The following is a 17951-nucleotide window of genomic DNA, read 5'->3' as shown; positions in this document are numbered from 1 at the left end:
GCAGAGCCCCCAGCTGTAACAGTGTCGCGCTCCGAACTGCAGAGCCCCCAGCTGTAACAGTGTCGCGCTCCGAACTGCAGAGCCCCCAGCTGTAACAGTGTCGCGCTCCGAACTGCAGAGCCCCCAGCTGTAACAGTGTCGCGCTCCGAACTGCAGAGCCCCCAGCTGTAACAGTGTCGCGCTCCGAACTGCAGAGCCCCCAGCTGTAACAGTGTCGCGCTCCGAACTGCAGAGCCCCCAGCTGTAACAGTGTCGCGCTCCGAACTGCAGAGCCCCCAGCTGTAACAGTGTCGCGCTCCGAACTGCAGAGCCCCCAGCTGTAACAGTGTCGCGCTCCGAACTGCAGAGCCCCCAGCTGTAACAGTGTCGCGCTCCGAACTGCAGAGCCCCCAGCTGTAACAGTGTCGCGCTCCGAACTGCAGAGCCCCCAGCTGTAACAGTGTCGCGCTCCGAACTGCAGAGCCCCCAGCTGTAACAGTGTCGCGCTCCGAACTGCAGAGCCCCCAGCTGTAACAGTGTCGCGCTCCGAACTGCAGAGCCCCCAGCTGTAACAGTGTCGCGCTCCGAACTGCAGAGCCCCCAGCTGTAACAGTGTCGCGCTCCGAACTGCAGAGCCCCCAGCTGTAACAGTGTCGCGCTCCGAACTGCAGAGCCCCCAGCTGTAACAGTGTCGCGCTCCGAACTGCAGAGCCCCCAGCTGTAACAGTGTCGCGCTCCGAACTGCAGAGCCCCCAGCTGTAACAGTGTCGCGCTCCGAACTGCAGAGCCCCCAGCTGTAACAGTGTCGCGCTCCGAACTGCAGAGCCCCCAGCTGTAACAGTGTCGCGCTCCGAACTGCAGAGCCCCCAGCTGTAACAGTGTCGCGCTCCGAACTGCAGAGCCCCCAGCTGTAACAGTGTCGCGCTCCGAACTGCAGAGCCCCCAGCTGTAACAGTGTCGCGCTCCGAACTGCAGAGCCCCCAGCTGTAACAGTGTCGCGCTCCGAACTGCAGAGCCCCCAGCTGTAACAGTGTCGCGCTCCGAACTGCAGAGCCCCCAGCTGTAACAGTGTCGCGCTCCGAACTGCAGAGCCCCCAGCTGTAACAGTGTCGCGCTCCGAACTGCAGAGCCCCCAGCTGTAACAGTGTCGCGCTCCGAACTGCAGAGCCCCCAGCTGTAACAGTGTCGCGCTCCGAACTGCAGAGCCCCCAGCTGTAACAGTGTCGCGCTCCGAACTGCAGAGCCCCCAGCTGTAACAGTGTCGCGCTCCGAACTGCAGAGCCCCCAGCTGTAACAGTGTCGCGCTCCGAACTGCAGAGCCCCCAGCTGTAACAGTGTCGCGCTCCGAACTGCAGAGCCCCCAGCTGTAACAGTGTCGCGCTCCGAACTGCAGAGCCCCCAGCTGTAACAGTGTCGCGCTCCGAACTGCAGAGCCCCCAGCTGTAACAGTGTCGCGCTCCGAACTGCAGAGCCCCCAGCTGTAACAGTGTCGCGCTCCGAACTGCAGAGCCCCCAGCTGTAACAGTGTCGCGCTCCGAACTGCAGAGCCCCCAGCTGTAACAGTGTCGCGCTCCGAACTGCAGAGCCCCCAGCTGTAACAGTGTCGCGCTCCGAACTGCAGAGCCCCCAGCTGTAACAGTGTCGCGCTCCGAACTGCAGAGCCCCCAGCTGTAACAGTGTCGCGCTCCGAACTGCAGAGCCCCCAGCTGTAACAGTGTCGCGCTCCGAACTGCAGAGCCCCCAGCTGTAACAGTGTCGCGCTCCGAACTGCAGAGCCCCCAGCTGTAACAGTGTCGCGCTCCGAACTGCAGAGCCCCCAGCTGTAACAGTGTCGCGCTCCGAACTGCAGAGCCCCCAGCTGTAACAGTGTCGCGCTCCGAACTGCAGAGCCCCCAGCTGTAACAGTGTCGCGCTCCGAACTGCAGAGCCCCCAGCTGTAACAGTGTCGCGCTCCGAACTGCAGAGCCCCCAGCTGTAACAGTGTCGCGCTCCGAACTGCAGAGCCCCCAGCTGTAACAGTGTCGCGCTCCGAACTGCAGAGCCCCCAGCTGTAACAGTGTCGCGCTCCGAACTGCAGAGCCCCCAGCTGTAACAGTGTCGCGCTCCGAACTGCAGAGCCCCCAGCTGTAACAGTGTCGCGCTCCGAACTGCAGAGCCCCCAGCTGTAACAGTGTCGCGCTCCGAACTGCAGAGCCCCCAGCTGTAACAGTGTCGCGCTCCGAACTGCAGAGCCCCCAGCTGTAACAGTGTCGCGCTCCGAACTGCAGAGCCCCCAGCTGTAACAGTGTCGCGCTCCGAACTGCAGAGCCCCCAGCTGTAACAGTGTCGCGCTCCGAACTGCAGAGCCCCCAGCTGTAACAGTGTCGCGCTCCGAACTGCAGAGCCCCCAGCTGTAACAGTGTCGCGCTCCGAACTGCAGAGCCCCCAGCTGTAACAGTGTCGCGCTCCGAACTGCAGAGCCCCCAGCTGTAACAGTGTCGCGCTCCGAACTGCAGAGCCCCCAGCTGTAACAGTGTCGCGCTCCGAACTGCAGAGCCCCCAGCTGTAACAGTGTCGCGCTCCGAACTGCAGAGCCCCCAGCTGTAACAGTGTCGCGCTCCGAACTGCAGAGCCCCCAGCTGTAACAGTGTCGCGCTCCGAACTGCAGAGCCCCCAGCTGTAACAGTGTCGCGCTCCGAACTGCAGAGCCCCCAGCTGTAACAGTGTCGCGCTCCGAACTGCAGAGCCCCCAGCTGTAACAGTGTCGCGCTCCGAACTGCAGAGCCCCCAGCTGTAACAGTGTCGCGCTCCGAACTGCAGAGCCCCCAGCTGTAACAGTGTCGCGCTCCGAACTGCAGAGCCCCCAGCTGTAACAGTGTCGCGCTCCGAACTGCAGAGCCCCCAGCTGTAACAGTGTCGCGCTCCGAACTGCAGAGCCCCCAGCTGTAACAGTGTCGCGCTCCGAACTGCAGAGCCCCCAGCTGTAACAGTGTCGCGCTCCGAACTGCAGAGCCCCCAGCTGTAACAGTGTCGCGCTCCGAACTGCAGAGCCCCCAGCTGTAACAGTGTCGCGCTCCGAACTGCAGAGCCCCCAGCTGTAACAGTGTCGCGCTCCGAACTGCAGAGCCCCCAGCTGTAACAGTGTCGCGCTCCGAACTGCAGAGCCCCCAGCTGTAACAGTGTCGCGCTCCGAACTGCAGAGCCCCCAGCTGTAACAGTGTCGCGCTCCGAACTGCAGAGCCCCCAGCTGTAACAGTGTCGCGCTCCGAACTGCAGAGCCCCCAGCTGTAACAGTGTCGCGCTCCGAACTGCAGAGCCCCCAGCTGTAACAGTGTCGCGCTCCGAACTGCAGAGCCCCCAGCTGTAACAGTGTCGCGCTCCGAACTGCAGAGCCCCCAGCTGTAACAGTGTCGCGCTCCGAACTGCAGAGCCCCCAGCTGTAACAGTGTCGCGCTCCGAACTGCAGAGCCCCCAGCTGTAACAGTGTCGCGCTCCGAACTGCAGAGCCCCCAGCTGTAACAGTGTCGCGCTCCGAACTGCAGAGCCCCCAGCTGTAACAGTGTCGCGCTCCGAACTGCAGAGCCCCCAGCTGTAACAGTGTCGCGCTAACCACTACGCCACCGTGCATCTTTCTTGTATAATCTCTACAGATGTACCGCGGAGAGCATTCTAACTGGTTGCATGACCGTCTGGTCTGGAGGGGCCGCTGCACAGGATCGGGAAAAGCTGCCGAACGTTGTAAACGCACTCAGCTCCATTGAGGGGCATCTTCAAGGAAGCACCCATCGTTACGGAGCCCATCAACCAAGACGTGCCCTCCTATTGCTGTTGCTGCCACCAGCAAGGAGCCTCAGTTCAGCTCCCATCCCCACACAGCGTATAGGGAGAGGGGTGGTGTTTGGAGAAGTAGGTACAGGGGACAATCTAGGAGGTTGGTATTTAAGAGAGGCGGATTTGAGAATGGTCACAGAGTCATCGAGAAACAATTTGTTTTTCTCCTGAATGCCACTTGTATGATGCACTGTGTTCGTGACGCTGTTGCAAGTAAGATTTTCCTGACACCTGTCAGACTTGTGATCTGACAACAAACTGGTCGCTGACTTTGCTGCAGCAGGTAGTGCCGCCGTCTCGCAGCTCACGAGACACAGGGTCAGTCCCAACCTCTGACACTGTCTGTGTGTGTGATGCATGCATGTTTTCCATAAGACATAGGAACATAGGCCATTCAGCCCATCGAGTCTGTTCTCCATCCCTCTCAACCCCATTTTCCTGCCTTCTCCCCATAATTTTTGACACCCTTACTAAGAACCTATCAGCCTCTGCTTTAAATATACCCAATGACTTGGCCTCCACAGCTGTCCATGCCAATGAATTCCACAGGTTCGTCCAGCTAAAAAAATTCCTCTTCATCTCCGTTCTAAATGATCATCCCTCTATTCTGAGGCTGTGCCCTCTGGCCCTAGAGAGGAAAAATTCTCTCCATGTCCAGTCTATCTTTCCTGTTACTGTCAGTGCTGAATACGATGCCAAATTATACTAATACACACGGTCTATATACCTCCGTTGTTGGGAATTTCCTGCTACATCCCCAAGATGTGCAGGTTGGTAGATTAACTGGCCCTGAGTATGTGGGTGAGTGATTGGTGTGCAGGGACAGTGGGAGAATAGATCAGGGTAAATGGCTGGTATGGGTTTGATGGGCCAAATGGCCTGTTTCCTTGCTGTATGACTATTTTATTTATTTAGAGATGCAGCGGGGAACAGACCTTTCTGGCCCAATGAGCCTCACCATCCAGCAACCACCTATTTCACCCCAGCCCAACGAAAGGGCAATTGACATTGATCCATTAACCTCCTGACCAGTGGGAGGAAACTGGAGCACCCGGAGAAGAGCACGTGCACCACAGAAGGACGCACTAACTCCTTACTGCCGGCACTGGGACTGAGCTCTGAACTCCGTCGCCCCGAGCTGTAATAGCGTCGCACTAATCACCATGCTACCATGGCACCCCGTCAGACTATGGCTCATCACTTACCTGATGGCACATGTCCACAATCTCCACATACCGTTTGCACCTAGAAGTCTACTCCCACACCCCCACTTCCAGCAATTTTATCCCCACTGTCGGTGAAAACTCCACAGGTTTATCAGCCTCCACCAGCAGAGAAAGAGACGGATTGCAGGAGCAATTCAGACGTATCTACCTCTACCACTTCCTCTGGCAGCTCATTTCACATTCCCACCCCCCTCTGGGTGAAAAACCTATCCCTGAGCACCCCTTTAAATCTCGTCCTTCTCACCTTAGACCTCTGCCTTCTAGCTTTAGATTTCTCTACCCTAGGGAAAAGTGTGACCTTCTCTCAGCCCCTCATGATTTTAAAACCCTCCCCAAGGTCACCCCCTCAGCCTCGTTCACTCCGGAGAACAGAGTCCCAGCCTGTCCAGTTTCCGTAAGGCGCCTGTACGTTCCTTCCCCACCGAGACCGTGTGGGTCTCCTCTAGGTGCCCCAGGCTCCTCCTACGTTCCAAGAGGATTAGTCAGTAGGTTAATGAATAGGTTAGTAGAGCGCCACAGTAGTGTAATAGTTGGTGCGGCGCTATTACGGCCCAGGATGCCGGAGTTCAGAGTCAATTCCAGCGCTGGCAGTAAGGAGTTTATACATTTCTCCCTGTGACCACGTGGGCTTTCTCCAAGTGCTCTGGTTTCCTCCCATATTCCAAAGATGCTAGTAGGTTAGTGAATAGATTATTAGGGCACCACAGTAGTGTAGTAGTGTAGTGGTTAGTGTGACACCTTTGCAGCTCGGGGGGTGGGGGGGGGGCGCACAAACATAGCAAAACCCGTGGGCTGTCCCCAGCACATCCTCAGACTGTTGTCATTAACGGAAATGATGCATTTCACTGTATGCATTGATGACAAATAAAGGTAATCTTTAAATCTCATTTGGCCATGTTCCTCTAACCTTGGCTATCTGCATACCTGTCCAAGTGTCCTTTCAACATTATATTGTACCAACCTCTACCACTTCCTCTGACAGCTCATTCCATACGCTCAACACCCTCTGTGTGAAACACTTTCCCCTCAGACCCCTTAAACCTCGCACCTTCCAGTTTCAGACTCCCCTACCCTGGGGAAAAGACTGTGATCATTCACCATGTATGTGTTCCTAATGATTTTATAAACCTATGTCACATCACCCTCAGCCTCTTCCACTCCGGCGAAACCTGTCCCAGCCTCTCCCTCTCCTCATACCTCAATCCCTGCAGTCCAGACAAAACTCCCGACGCTAGAAGGTCAAGTTGAGCCCTGATGGCCAGAGCCTGAGTCTGCTGGCGAAGTTGAACGCCCAGTATCTGAGAAGCTGCAAATCAACGGGAGACTGGAGACTGAAGACGGCCTGTCCTGGTGTATGTGTGTAGGCAGGCAGGTGGGATGGGGGGAGATGGGGGAGAGGGGTTTGCTATGCTCTAGTTGCTTTGTCACTCGTTATGTTCTGTGTGGTTCTGCAAAGCACTGTGGGCATCCTATATTGGTGTTGGGCTGCCCCCAGCACACCCTTGGGGGTGTTTTTGTTAACACAACGATGCATTTCATCGTATGTTTCTAAGTACGCTTGATAAATAAATCCGAATCTGAATGTGAATACTTGCTGCACCCTCTCAATCTTCACCACAGACAGCAGTGACACAGGCTCAGGGGAATATTTCTCCTGTTTGTACATCTGACAATTGGATAACACAGGCTCAGGGGCTAGGAATAAAACAATGGGCCGAATACGTAGGAGTTTGGCCCAAACTTCTCCCCGCGGAATGGGTCCGCACCGATCACCGATGCTGTCCTCACCCTACAGTGAGTTGCCGTTGTCTCTTCGAAGTTAAACAGCAGAGACCAAGCGACGCAGAACAGGAAGCCAAAGAGCGGGCAGGTCACCGTGGTGATGGCCAGGGTGGTGAAGCGCAGCCGCAGTAGGCCAGGGTCCTTGTCCACGGGGAGGAACGTGGGCAGCAGCCTGTGAACCGAATACAGTGCAGGTGAGACCAATGGCGTCATATAACATAAAACAGCTGAACACAGGAACAGGCCTTTTGGCCCACAGCGTCATGCCCAATCAAATACCCATCCAAATCACTCCCTTCTGCCAACACTATGTCCGTATCCTTTCATTTGCTGCACATTCCATAACACCATAAGGCATTAGAGCAGTATTAGGCTATTCGGCCCATCAAATGCTCCACCATTCCATCATGACTGACCTATTATCCTTCTCAACCCCTTCTCCTGCCTTCTCCCTGTAACCTTTGATGCCTTTATAACTAAGAACCTAGCAACCTCTGCTTTATATAAACCCAGTGACCTGGCCTCCACAGCCGTCTGTGGAAATGAATTCCACAGGTCTACTAGTCTCTGGCTAAATATACTCTTCCTTATCTCTGTTCTAAATGGACGTCCCTCTATTCTGAGGCTGTGTCCTCCGGTCCGAGGCTCAGTCACTATAGGAAACATCCTCTCCACATCATGTGCCTATCTTAGAGTCTCTTGAACTCCTTGTCATATTTGCCTCCACCTCCAGCCCTGGCAGCAAATTCCACAAGACATCCGTGTAAAAAACGTATAAAAAACAAAAGTCATAGGAGCAGAATTAGGCCATTCAGCCCATCAAGTCTACTCCAGCATTTCATCACAGCTGATTTAATATCTGTCTCAACACCTACCCCAGTCTTTGAATCCCTCACTAATCCTCTTGCTCTTGATACATGCATTGAATGCCTTGGAATTCTCTTCAATCCTACTTGCCAAGGACTCTTCATTGCCCCTTCTGGCTTTCCTGATTCTTTTCTTGAGTTCCTTTCTAGCGTTTTATAATCCCCGAGGTCTCTGTTTGATCTTAGCCTCCTAAACATTGTGTACATTTCCACTTTCTTCTTGACTACCTTCACCGCCTCTCTCAACATCCAGGGTTCCCTGACCTTGCCATCCTCGTCCTTCCTTCTGACTGGATCATACCTGTCCTGTACTCTGTGTAGTTGGTCTTTAAACACCCTCCACGGGGCAGATGTGGACTTGCCCAAAACCAACTGCTCCCAATTAACTCTCCCTAGTTTCTGTACAATGCTCTCATAGTTTAGCCTGTTCTCATTTAGTACTCTCGCATAAGGCCCAGAGTTACCTACCGCTGTCTTAAAATTTAAGGAGAGGTGGTCTCTGTTCCCTGAGACCTCCCATTGAATGGTCAGTCACCTGGCCAAGCTCATTACCCAAGACCAGGTCTAATATGGCTTCTCCTCTTGTTAGACTATATACTTATTGATTTAAGAAACCGTCCTGGAAACACCTAACAAACTCTGCCCCATCTAAACCTCTTGTACTCAGAAGATTCCAGTTAATATTCGAGAAGCTGAAGCCCATCATGACAACAACCTTATTGTTTTCACATCTTTCCTTACTCCCCTGTTCCTCAATGTCCCAGTGGTGATTGAGGGCGGGGTGGGAGGGTGTCTGTGGTACAACCCTTCCTATTTTTGAGTTCTACCTATGTAGCCGCAGTAGCCAAGCCCTCATTGATGTCCCATCTGAGTGCGGCTATGATTCATAGCACAATTCCCCACTCTCCCAACTCTCTTACCTCCTTCTCTGAAACATTAGTTATGGATTAGTAATGTTTAGTATGGGTTGGTAACATCATCTTCCCCACACTCACCATCAGCACAGGTGTATCACAAAGTTATGTGCTTACCCCCCACCACTCTACTCACTTTATATATATGACTGTGAGGCTCCAATGCCATATTTAAATTTGCTTAAGTCATTGTCGGAATCAAAGGTGGTGACAAATCAGCATGTGGGAGGGAGGTTGAAAATCTGGCTGAGTGGTGTCGCAACAACAGCCTCTCACTCAACGTCAGCAAGACCAAGAAGCTGATTATTGAGTTCAGGAGGAAGAAACCGGAGGTCCATGAGCTAGTCCTCATCAGGGAATCAGAGGTGCAGAGGGTCAGTGACTTTTAAATTCCTCCGTGTTATGACTTCAGAAGATCTGTCCTGGGTTGAGCATGTAAATGCCATTACTAAGAAGATATGGCAGTGCCTCTATTTCCTTAGAAGTTTGGGTAGATTGGCATGTCACCAGAACTTTGACAAACTTTGAAAGATGAACAAGCGAGAGTATCTACTAACTGGTTGTTTCATGGCCTGCTATGGAAAACGATGTACAAGGGACAGTATACTAACCAGTTGTATCACGGCCTGGTATGGAAATGCCAATACCCAGGAACAGAAATGTCTACAGAAAATGGTGGATACAGCCCAGGCCACCACAAACAAAACTCTCCTCACCACTGAGCACATCTTCGCAGAGCGCTGTCACAAGAACCAGCATTCATCATCAAGGACCCCATCATCAGGTCCCACACCACCAGGTTCAGGAACAGTTATTACCCCTCAACCATCAGGTCCCACACCACCAGGTTCAGGAACAGTTATTACCCCTCAACCATCAGGTCCCACACCACCAGGTTCAGGAACAGTTATTACCCCTCAACCATCAGGTCACCACCAGGTTCAGGAATAGTTATTATCCCTCAACCATCAGGTCCCATGCCACCAGGTTCAGGAACAGTTATTACCCCTCAACCATCAGGTCCCACACCACCAGGTTCAGGGACAGTTATTACCCCTCAACCATCAGGTCCCACACCACCAGGTTCAGGAACAGTTATTACCCCTCAACCATCAGGTCCCACACCACCAGGTTCAGGAACAGTTATTACCCTCAACCATCAGGTCCCACACCACCAGGTTCAGGAACAGTTATTACCCCTCAACCATCAGGTCCCACACCACCAGGTTCAGGAACAGTTACTACCCCTCAACCATCAGGTCCCACACCACCAGGTTCAGGAACAGTTATCACCCCTCAACCATCAGGTCCCACACCACCAGGTTCAGGAACAGTTATTACCCCTCAACCATCAGGTCCCACACCACCAGGTTCAGGAACAATTATTACCCCTCAACCATCAGGCTCCTGAACTGACGTGGATAACTTCAATCACACTACTCTGAACTGATTCTACAATCTACGAACTCACTTTTGAGGACACTTTACACCTCATGTTCCCAGTAGAGTGACAGAACACTACAGTACAGAAACAGGCCATTTGGCCCATCTAATCCATGCCAAATCAGTCTAGTCCCATTGACTTGCAGCCCAGACCATAGCCTTCCATACCCCTCCTGTCTGCGTACTTTCCAATACTTCTCTTAAATATTGAAAATCAAATCTGCATCCATCACTTGTGCTGGCATCTCGATCCACACTCTCACCTCCCTCAGCTTCTCCTTAAAACTTCTCACCTTTCACCTTTAACCTATGCCCACTAGTTGTAGTCCCACCTAACCTCAGTGGAAAAAGCCTGCTTGCATTTACCCTATCTATACCCCTCATAATTTTGTATACCTCTAGTGCATTGCCTCTTAATCTTCTACGTTCCAAGGAATAAAGCCCTAACCTATAACTCAAATCCTCAAGTCCTGGCAACATCCTTGTAAGTTTTCTCTGCACACTTTCAACTTTATTTACATTTTTCCTGTGGGTAGGTGACAAAAACTACACAATATTCCAGATTACACCTCACTAACGTCTTATACAACTTCGACACAACATCCCAACTCCTGCACTCGATACTTTGATTTATGAACACCATCTGCCAATAGCTTTCTTTTTGACCCTATCTACCTGTGACACCACATTCAAAGAATTATAGCCTGTATTCCCTCTGTTCTACCACACTCCTCAGTGCCCCATCGTTCACTATGCAAGTCCTACCCTGGTCGATCTCACCGAAGTGCAACTCCTCGCACTCATCTGCATTAAATTCCATCTGCCACTTTTCAGCCCATTTTTCTAGCTGGTCCAGATCCCACTGCAAGCTTTGATAGACTTCCTCACTGTCCACTAGCCCCAATCTTGGTATCATCTGCAAATTTGCTGATCCAGTTAAGCACAAAATGATACAAATCATTGATATTGATGACAAACTACAATGGACCCAGCACCGATCTCTGCGGTACTCCACTAGTCACAAGCCTCCAGTCAGAGAGGAAACCCTCTACTACCAATCTCTGGCTTCTCCCACCAAGCCAATGTCTAATCCAATTTGCTACCTCATTTTGATTGCCAAATGACTTAAGTTTTTTGAACAACCTCCCATGCAGAACCTTGTCAAAGGCCATTAGACAACATCCACAGCCTTGCCTTCATCCACTTTCTTGGTAACTTCCTTGAAAAACTCTGTAAGATTGATTAGACATGGGTTACCATGCACAGTCATATTGACTACCCCTAATCAGTCCCTGTCTATCCAGTCCCATAGAATACCTTCTAACAGATTTCAGGCTCACCAACCTATAATTTCCTGGCTAATTCTTGGAGCCTCTCTTTAACAGTGGAACAACACTGGCTATCCTGCAATACCTCACCGGTGGCTCAGGATGATTTAAATATCTCTAGGGCCCAAGGAAACACATTGTCAGGCCCTGGGGTCTTAGCCAGCCAAATCAAGAGAGCAAACACCTCCTCCTCTGTAATCTCTATAGGGTCCATGAACTCGAAGCTGTTTTGCCTCACTTCTACAGACACTGTGTCCCTCTCCTGAGTAAATTCTGATGCAAAAAATTCCATTCCAGATCTCCCACATTCACCACCCTATCCCTCCGATCCACTGGTCCCCAACCCCGGTGATTCCCAGGTTCCACCAACCGTCCCATCCACCGATCCGATCCTGAGGCCAGACTTGCCGCTTCCAACACCTGTAGCAAGCAGTTCACCGTGGGGTCTTCAGCTACGCCCCGTTCCTCGGCTCTGTGGCCCCGGGCCAGTACCGGCGCCACATCAGTGCACCTGAGCAGCCGTCACCTACCTGTCCCCCATCGCAAAGACAGGGAGCGGGGATCGCCCGGGGGAGGGAGGGCCGGAGGCCCTGTGGAAGCCTGCGCGCTAGCGTACTGCCGCTCCTCCGGAATCCCGCGCTCGGGCAGCGGCCGCAGCTCCACTGCAGGCGGCGGAAGAAGCGAATAGGTGAGCGGCAGCTGAGATTCCAGCCCAGGGGCGGAGGAATGAGGGGCCCGTGTATGGAGCCAGGGCGGGGCTTGGAGCAGGAGTGGGCCCGGAAATTCGGGAGAGCTGTGGAGGGAGGGAGAGGAGTGCAGAGCAGAGGCGAGAGGGGAGGGAGGGGGAGGAGGGAGACTGTGGGGGAAGGAGGAGAAGGGAGAGTGGAGGAGGAAGGGAGGGGGAGGGGAGGAGGAAGGGAGGGGGAGGGGAGGAGGAAGGGAGGGGGAGGGGAGGAGGGAGGTGGAGGGGGAGGGGAGGAGGGAGGTGGAGGGGGAGGGGAGGAGGGAGGTGGAGGGGGAAGGGGAGGAGGGAGGTGGAGGGGGAAGGGGAGGAGGAGAGAGAGTGAAGGGAGGGGATGTAAGGGAGGGGGAGAGTGGAGGGGGAAGGGGGATACTGGAGGGAGGGGGAGGAGTGGAGGTAGGGAAGGGGACAGCGAAGGGAGAGAGGGGAAGGGGAGGAGGGAAGGAGGGTGAGTGGAGGGAGGGGGAGGGTTGGAGGAGGGAGGGGAGGGATGAGGAGGGAGGGGAAGGGGAGAGTGGAGGGAGGGGGAATGCTCATCCTCAATAATAGACTCCAACACTTTCCCAACACCTGGTCTATAATTTTCTTCCTTTTACCTTCCTCCCTTCTTAAAGAGTGGAGTGACATTTGCAATCTTCCAGTCCTCCAGGACCATGCCAGAATTAGGTGATTCTTGAAAGATCGTGATCAATGCATCTGTTTTCTCTTCAGCAACCTCTCTCAATCCGTCTGGTCCAGGTGACTTATCCACCTCAAGACCTTTGAGTTTGCCTAGCACTTTTTCCTTTGTAATAGCAATGGCACTCACTCCTGCTCCCTGACACTCACGGACCTCTGCTAGTATTTTCCACAGTGAAGACAGATGTAAAGTACCCATTAAATTCATCTGCCATTTCTCTGCCTCCCATTACTACCTCATTCGCATCATTTTCCAGTGGTCCAATATCAACTCCAACCTCCCTTTTACTCTTTATATAAATGAAAAAATCTTTCGGTGTCTTGCTTTATGTTATTGGCTAGTCTGCCCTCATATTTAATTTTTTCCCTTCTTATAGCTTTTTTAGATGCCTTTTGTTGAATTTTAAAAGCTTCCCACTCACTTTTGATACGTTATATGCCCTTTGCTTGGCTTTCATGCAGTCCTTAACTTAGCTTGTCAGCCACAGTTACCTACCCCTGCCATTTGAGATCAACAACTTCTGTGGGACATATCTATCCTGTGCCCTGTGAACTATTCCCAGAAACTTCAGCCATCTTTGCTCTGCTGTCATCCCCGCCAGTATCCTCCTCCTCTTGCCCCTCTCTCTCCTTGGGAATGACCTGCTTTGCCCCGGCAGAGGATTCGTAGTAGGTTTTGCTGGACCATTCATAGGAACAAATTTGTTGGCAGTAATGCATGCAGCTACCAAGTGATCGGAAGTGTTCCCACAAGCCTCCACGACAGCCTCGCACACTGTTGATGTGTTGAGAAGCCTCTTTGCAAAGACTGCTGTTCGAGACCACCCACTCAATGGCAACGGACCACAGCTTGTTCTGGAGCAGTTTCAGACATTCCTGAAAATGAATGGAATAAGATATGTTATATCTGCACTGTGCCAGCCAGCTACAAATGGCTTGGCGGAAAGGCTTGTCCAAGTCTAAAGAATTGTGCGCAATGTGATCAGAACAGACTACACTGACTCTGAATCTGAAGCTCGCCAATTTCCTCCCTGCCTATCACAATGCAGCACACACCACAACTATCTATTCACCAGCCGTGCTGTTCAAGTGTTGTCCCCTGCATTCATGCTTGAATCTCCTCAAACCCAGCAGGACAAACAGCTGAGACAAATGGAAGGCTCCTCGAACAAGGAGGTTCAGTGTTTCATTCCTGGACAGGCAGTCCTGGCGAGGAACTTCGGAGATGATCAAAAGTGGGTACTCAGAAAGATAAGGATGGAACTGCACCACTCTCCAACGCAGTGGAGGTCACATCTGATGTCATCTGGAGATGGCACACCAATCAGTTGGGGAGAGCGGAGCCAATTGTTAGAGAAGAAATGTGCCCAGAGCTGTCAGAACCACTTCCTGCAGCCCCAGAACCTGAGACTGTTTCATAGCTCCAAGTCTCCCCTGCCAACCATATACAGCATACTCAGGTGGCGGGGTGGAGATATGTGTCTACCAGTGGAGGTGTAAGGAACTCCTTCCCTCCGCTAGACCCCAGGTCACCTTTGGGCAAGGTGTAACACCTGCTTAGATCCTCCAGTCAGGGTCATGTGAAGCCGTGGGAGCAGGTGGTGGATGGTTGTGCGATGCACATCACAACTCCTGGTTATCCAACCACTGAAATCAGGTAGATAATTTCCGAAGAGTATTGATAATGGCTGGAATCACTCATTTTCTAAAGACTCTGGCCAGAAGAAGGCAATGGCAAACTACTTCAGTAGAAAAATTAATACTTCAGTAATATTTGAGTAATATTGTAAATATAGTTTGATGAAGTATTCTTTGTGGGTTATATGTAAAAGTATGTAAATGGCATATGTTATCATGCCACTACGTCATAAATACATGCCTCACTTAAAGTAAAAACTAAAGTAGGCTCACATTCAACACACATCAAAGTTGCTGGTGAACGCAGCAGGCCAGGCAGCATCTATAGGAAGAGGTGCAGTCGACGTTTCAGGCCGAGACCCTTCGTCAGGACTAACTGAAGGAAGAGCTAGTAAGAGATTTGAAAGCTGGAGGGGGAGGGGGAGATCCAAAATGATAGGAGAAGACAGGAGGGGGAGGGATGGAGCCGAGAGCTGGACAGGTGATAGGCAAAAGGGGATACGAGAGGATCATGGGACAGGAGGTCCGGGAAGAAAGGCAAGGGGCGGGGGGGGGGGAACGGGACCCAGAGGATGGGCAAGAGGTATATTCAGAGGGACAGAGGGAGAAAAAGGAGAGTGAGAGAAAGAATGTGTGCATAAAAATAAGTAACAGATGGGGTACGAGGGGCATTAGCGGAAGTTAGAGAAGTTGATGTTCATGCCATCAGGTTGGAGGCTACCCAGACGGAATATAAGGTGTTGTTCCTCCAACCTGAGTGTGGCTTCATCTTTACAGTAGAGGAGGCCGTGGATAGACATGTCAGAATGGGAATGGGACGTGGAATTAAAATGTGTGGCCACTGGGAGATCCTGCTTTCTCTGGCGGACAGAGCGTAGATGTTCAGCAAAGCGGTCTCCCAGTCTGCGTCGGGTCTCACCAATATATAAAAGGCCACATCGGGAACACCGGACACAGTATATCACCCCAGTCGACTCACAGGTGAAGTGTTGCCTCACCTGGAAGGACTGTTTGGGGCCCTGAATGGTGGTAAGGGAGGAAGTGTAAGGGCATGTGTAGCACTTGTTCTGCTTACACGGATAAGTGCCAGGAGGGAGATCAGTGGGGAGGGATGGGGGGGGGATGAATGGACAAGGGAGTTGCGTAGGGAGCGATCCCTGCGGAAAGCAGAGAGAGTGGGGGAGGGAAAGATGTGCCTAGTGGTGGGATCCCATTAGAGGTGGCGGAAGTTACGGAGAATAATATGTTGGATCCGGAGGCTGGTGGGGTGGTAGGTGAGGACCAGGGGAACCCTATTCCTAGTGGGGTGGTGGGAGGATGGAGTGAGAGCAGATGTACGTGAAATGGGGGAGATGCGTTTAAGAGCAGAGTTGATAGTGGAGGAAGGGAAGCCCCTTTCTTTAAAAAATGAAGACATCTCCCTCGTCCTAGAATGAAAAGCCTCATCCTGAGAGCAGATGCGGCGGAGACGGAGGAATTGCGAGAAGGGGATGGCGTTTTTGCAAGAGACAGGGTGAGAAGAGGAATAGTCCAGATAGCTGTGAGAGTCAGTAGGCTTATAGTAGACATCAGTGGATAAGCTGTCTCCAGAGACAGAGACAGAAAGATCTAGAAAGGGGAGGGAGGTGTCAGAAATGGACCAGGTAAACTTGAGGGCAGGGTGAAAGTTGGAGGCAAAGTTAATAAAGTCAACGAGTTCTGCATGCGTGCAGGAAGCAGCGCCAATGCAGTGGGCTCACATTCCTGGCTCCCTTGTTTTCCTTTCAATTAGTTTTTATGTCTTGACGTTATGAAACCTAACAAGAAAGATTGCAGTTGAGACTTGGAGCCACTGTAAGTGATGGGCTCTGGGAAAGCGGACTGGTCAGGAAAACTAAAAACAAAACGCCGAAGTTACAAATCTGAAATTAAAAAAAAATAAAAACCAAGAAAGGTCAGGAAGCAACTGTGGAGAGAGGCATTTCACATCAAAGACTCTGTCAGGATTGTGAAGGGGCTGGTGTGAGAGGCGTCTCGACTGGAAGAGATTGCAGAGAGTTGTGGACACAGCTCAGCACATCACGGGAAGCAGCCTCCCCTCCGTTGACTCTGTGCAATGCTTCTTGTTCCCTCGGTAAAGCAGCCAGCATAATCAAAGACCCCTCCAAATCTGGGCATTCTCTCTTCTCCCTCTTCTCATGAGGCTGAAGATTCAAAACCTTCAAAGCACAAGGACAGCTTCTGCCCCACTGTAATTAATAAAATGGACTCTAGTGCTTATGATCTACCACATCATGATTTTACTGTCTGCCTGCACTGCACGTTCTCTGTAACTGTAACACTGTTCTGCATGATGACTGATTTCCCTGGTTCGATCTCAATGCACTGTCTAATGATTTGATCTGTATGAAAGGTGGGTAATACAAACCTTTCACTGTAGTTTGGTATATGTGACAACAATAATAAGCTAGACACTGGTGACTATGGTGAGAAGCTGCAAACAAGATGATTTAGTCAATGTGAGAATGAAAGCAGACAGGAATAAATGAAATTTTGAGAATGTCAGGATGGAAAAGGCTACAGAAAGTGGTAGATACAGCCCAGAGCATCACAGGCAAAGCAAGGAGTACCTTTACGTGGGGCACTGCTACAAGAAAATGGCATCTATCAACAAGATCATTAGGCCCTGCTTTCTTCTCAGTGCTGCCATTGGGGAGGAGGTACAGGTGCCTCAGGACCCACACAACCAGGTTCAGGAACAGTTATTACCCCTCAACCATCAGGTCCCATGCCACCAGGTTTAGGAACAGTTATTACCCCTCAACCATCAGGTCCCACACCACCAGGTTCAGGAACAGTTATTACCCCTCAACCATCAGGTCCCACGCCACCAGATTCAGGAAGTTATTACCCTACAGCCACTGGCTCATGAACCAGTGTAGATAACTTCAATCACCACTATTCTGGATTGATTCTACAACCTACAGACTCACTTTCAAGTAGTCTTTACGACTCATGTTCTCAGCATTTTTAATTGTAGTTTGACCTCTTGTGCACATTGGCTGTTTATCAGTGTTTTTATGTGTGGCTTTTCGTAGATTCTAATCGGTTGCTTTATATTCCTGATGATGCTGACAAAAAGAGGAATCTCAAGGTAGCATCTGGCAACATATACATATACCTACTTTGGTAATAACTTAATTTAAAATTTGAATTTTGAATGGGTTAGGTATACTACCAATGTAGGATATTGAAGAATAAAGCAGCCAGTGATCTAATTTAATCAACTAGAGGGGCTGAATGGCGTCCTTTCTATAATCGGTTTGAGGAATTGCCCATTTAAGAGGCGAGGCTAATAGATGTGATGTCAGCATGATTGGCATTTGTTGTCAGTAATAGGCGGGTTTGTTTAAATTGAGCAATCAGCAGTCGTGACCTTATACTTTAACCAATCGGGTCAAAGGAAACTCTTGGTTGATGCTAATTACCAACAAGACAGGGCGCGACGTCACTGAAGGCGGTGAAAAGCGGACCGATGCCAAATCGCCATTGAGCGCGGGAAACGC

General features: G+C 51.5%; 1 protein-coding gene across 3 annotated transcripts in view; it reads right to left on the bottom strand.

Annotated features, from left to right (window-relative positions):
- Positions 1-12206, bottom strand: part of pgap2 (post-GPI attachment to proteins 2) — a 32081-nt gene extending 19875 nt beyond the window's left edge. For 2 of the 3 annotated variants that reach the window (XM_063054775.1, XM_063054777.1), the window contains exons 1-2: positions 11879-12206; positions 6804-6969 (exon numbers count right to left, since the gene is read on the bottom strand). In XM_063054775.1, coding sequence (XP_062910845.1) covers positions 6804-6969; positions 11879-11889 — 177 coding nt within the window. In that variant the 5' untranslated portion in view covers positions 11890-12206. The other variant, XM_063054776.1, reaches the window with a different exon arrangement.
- Between the last annotated feature and the right edge of the window lie 5745 nt (positions 12207-17951).

Source organism: Mobula hypostoma, chromosome 7 (assembly GCF_963921235.1).
Source record: "Mobula hypostoma chromosome 7, sMobHyp1.1, whole genome shotgun sequence".
Classification (NCBI taxonomy): Eukaryota; Metazoa; Chordata; class Chondrichthyes; order Myliobatiformes; family Myliobatidae; genus Mobula; species Mobula hypostoma.
Note: the sequence above shows the minus strand (reverse complement) of the source record. Positions and strands in the feature narration are given on the sequence as shown.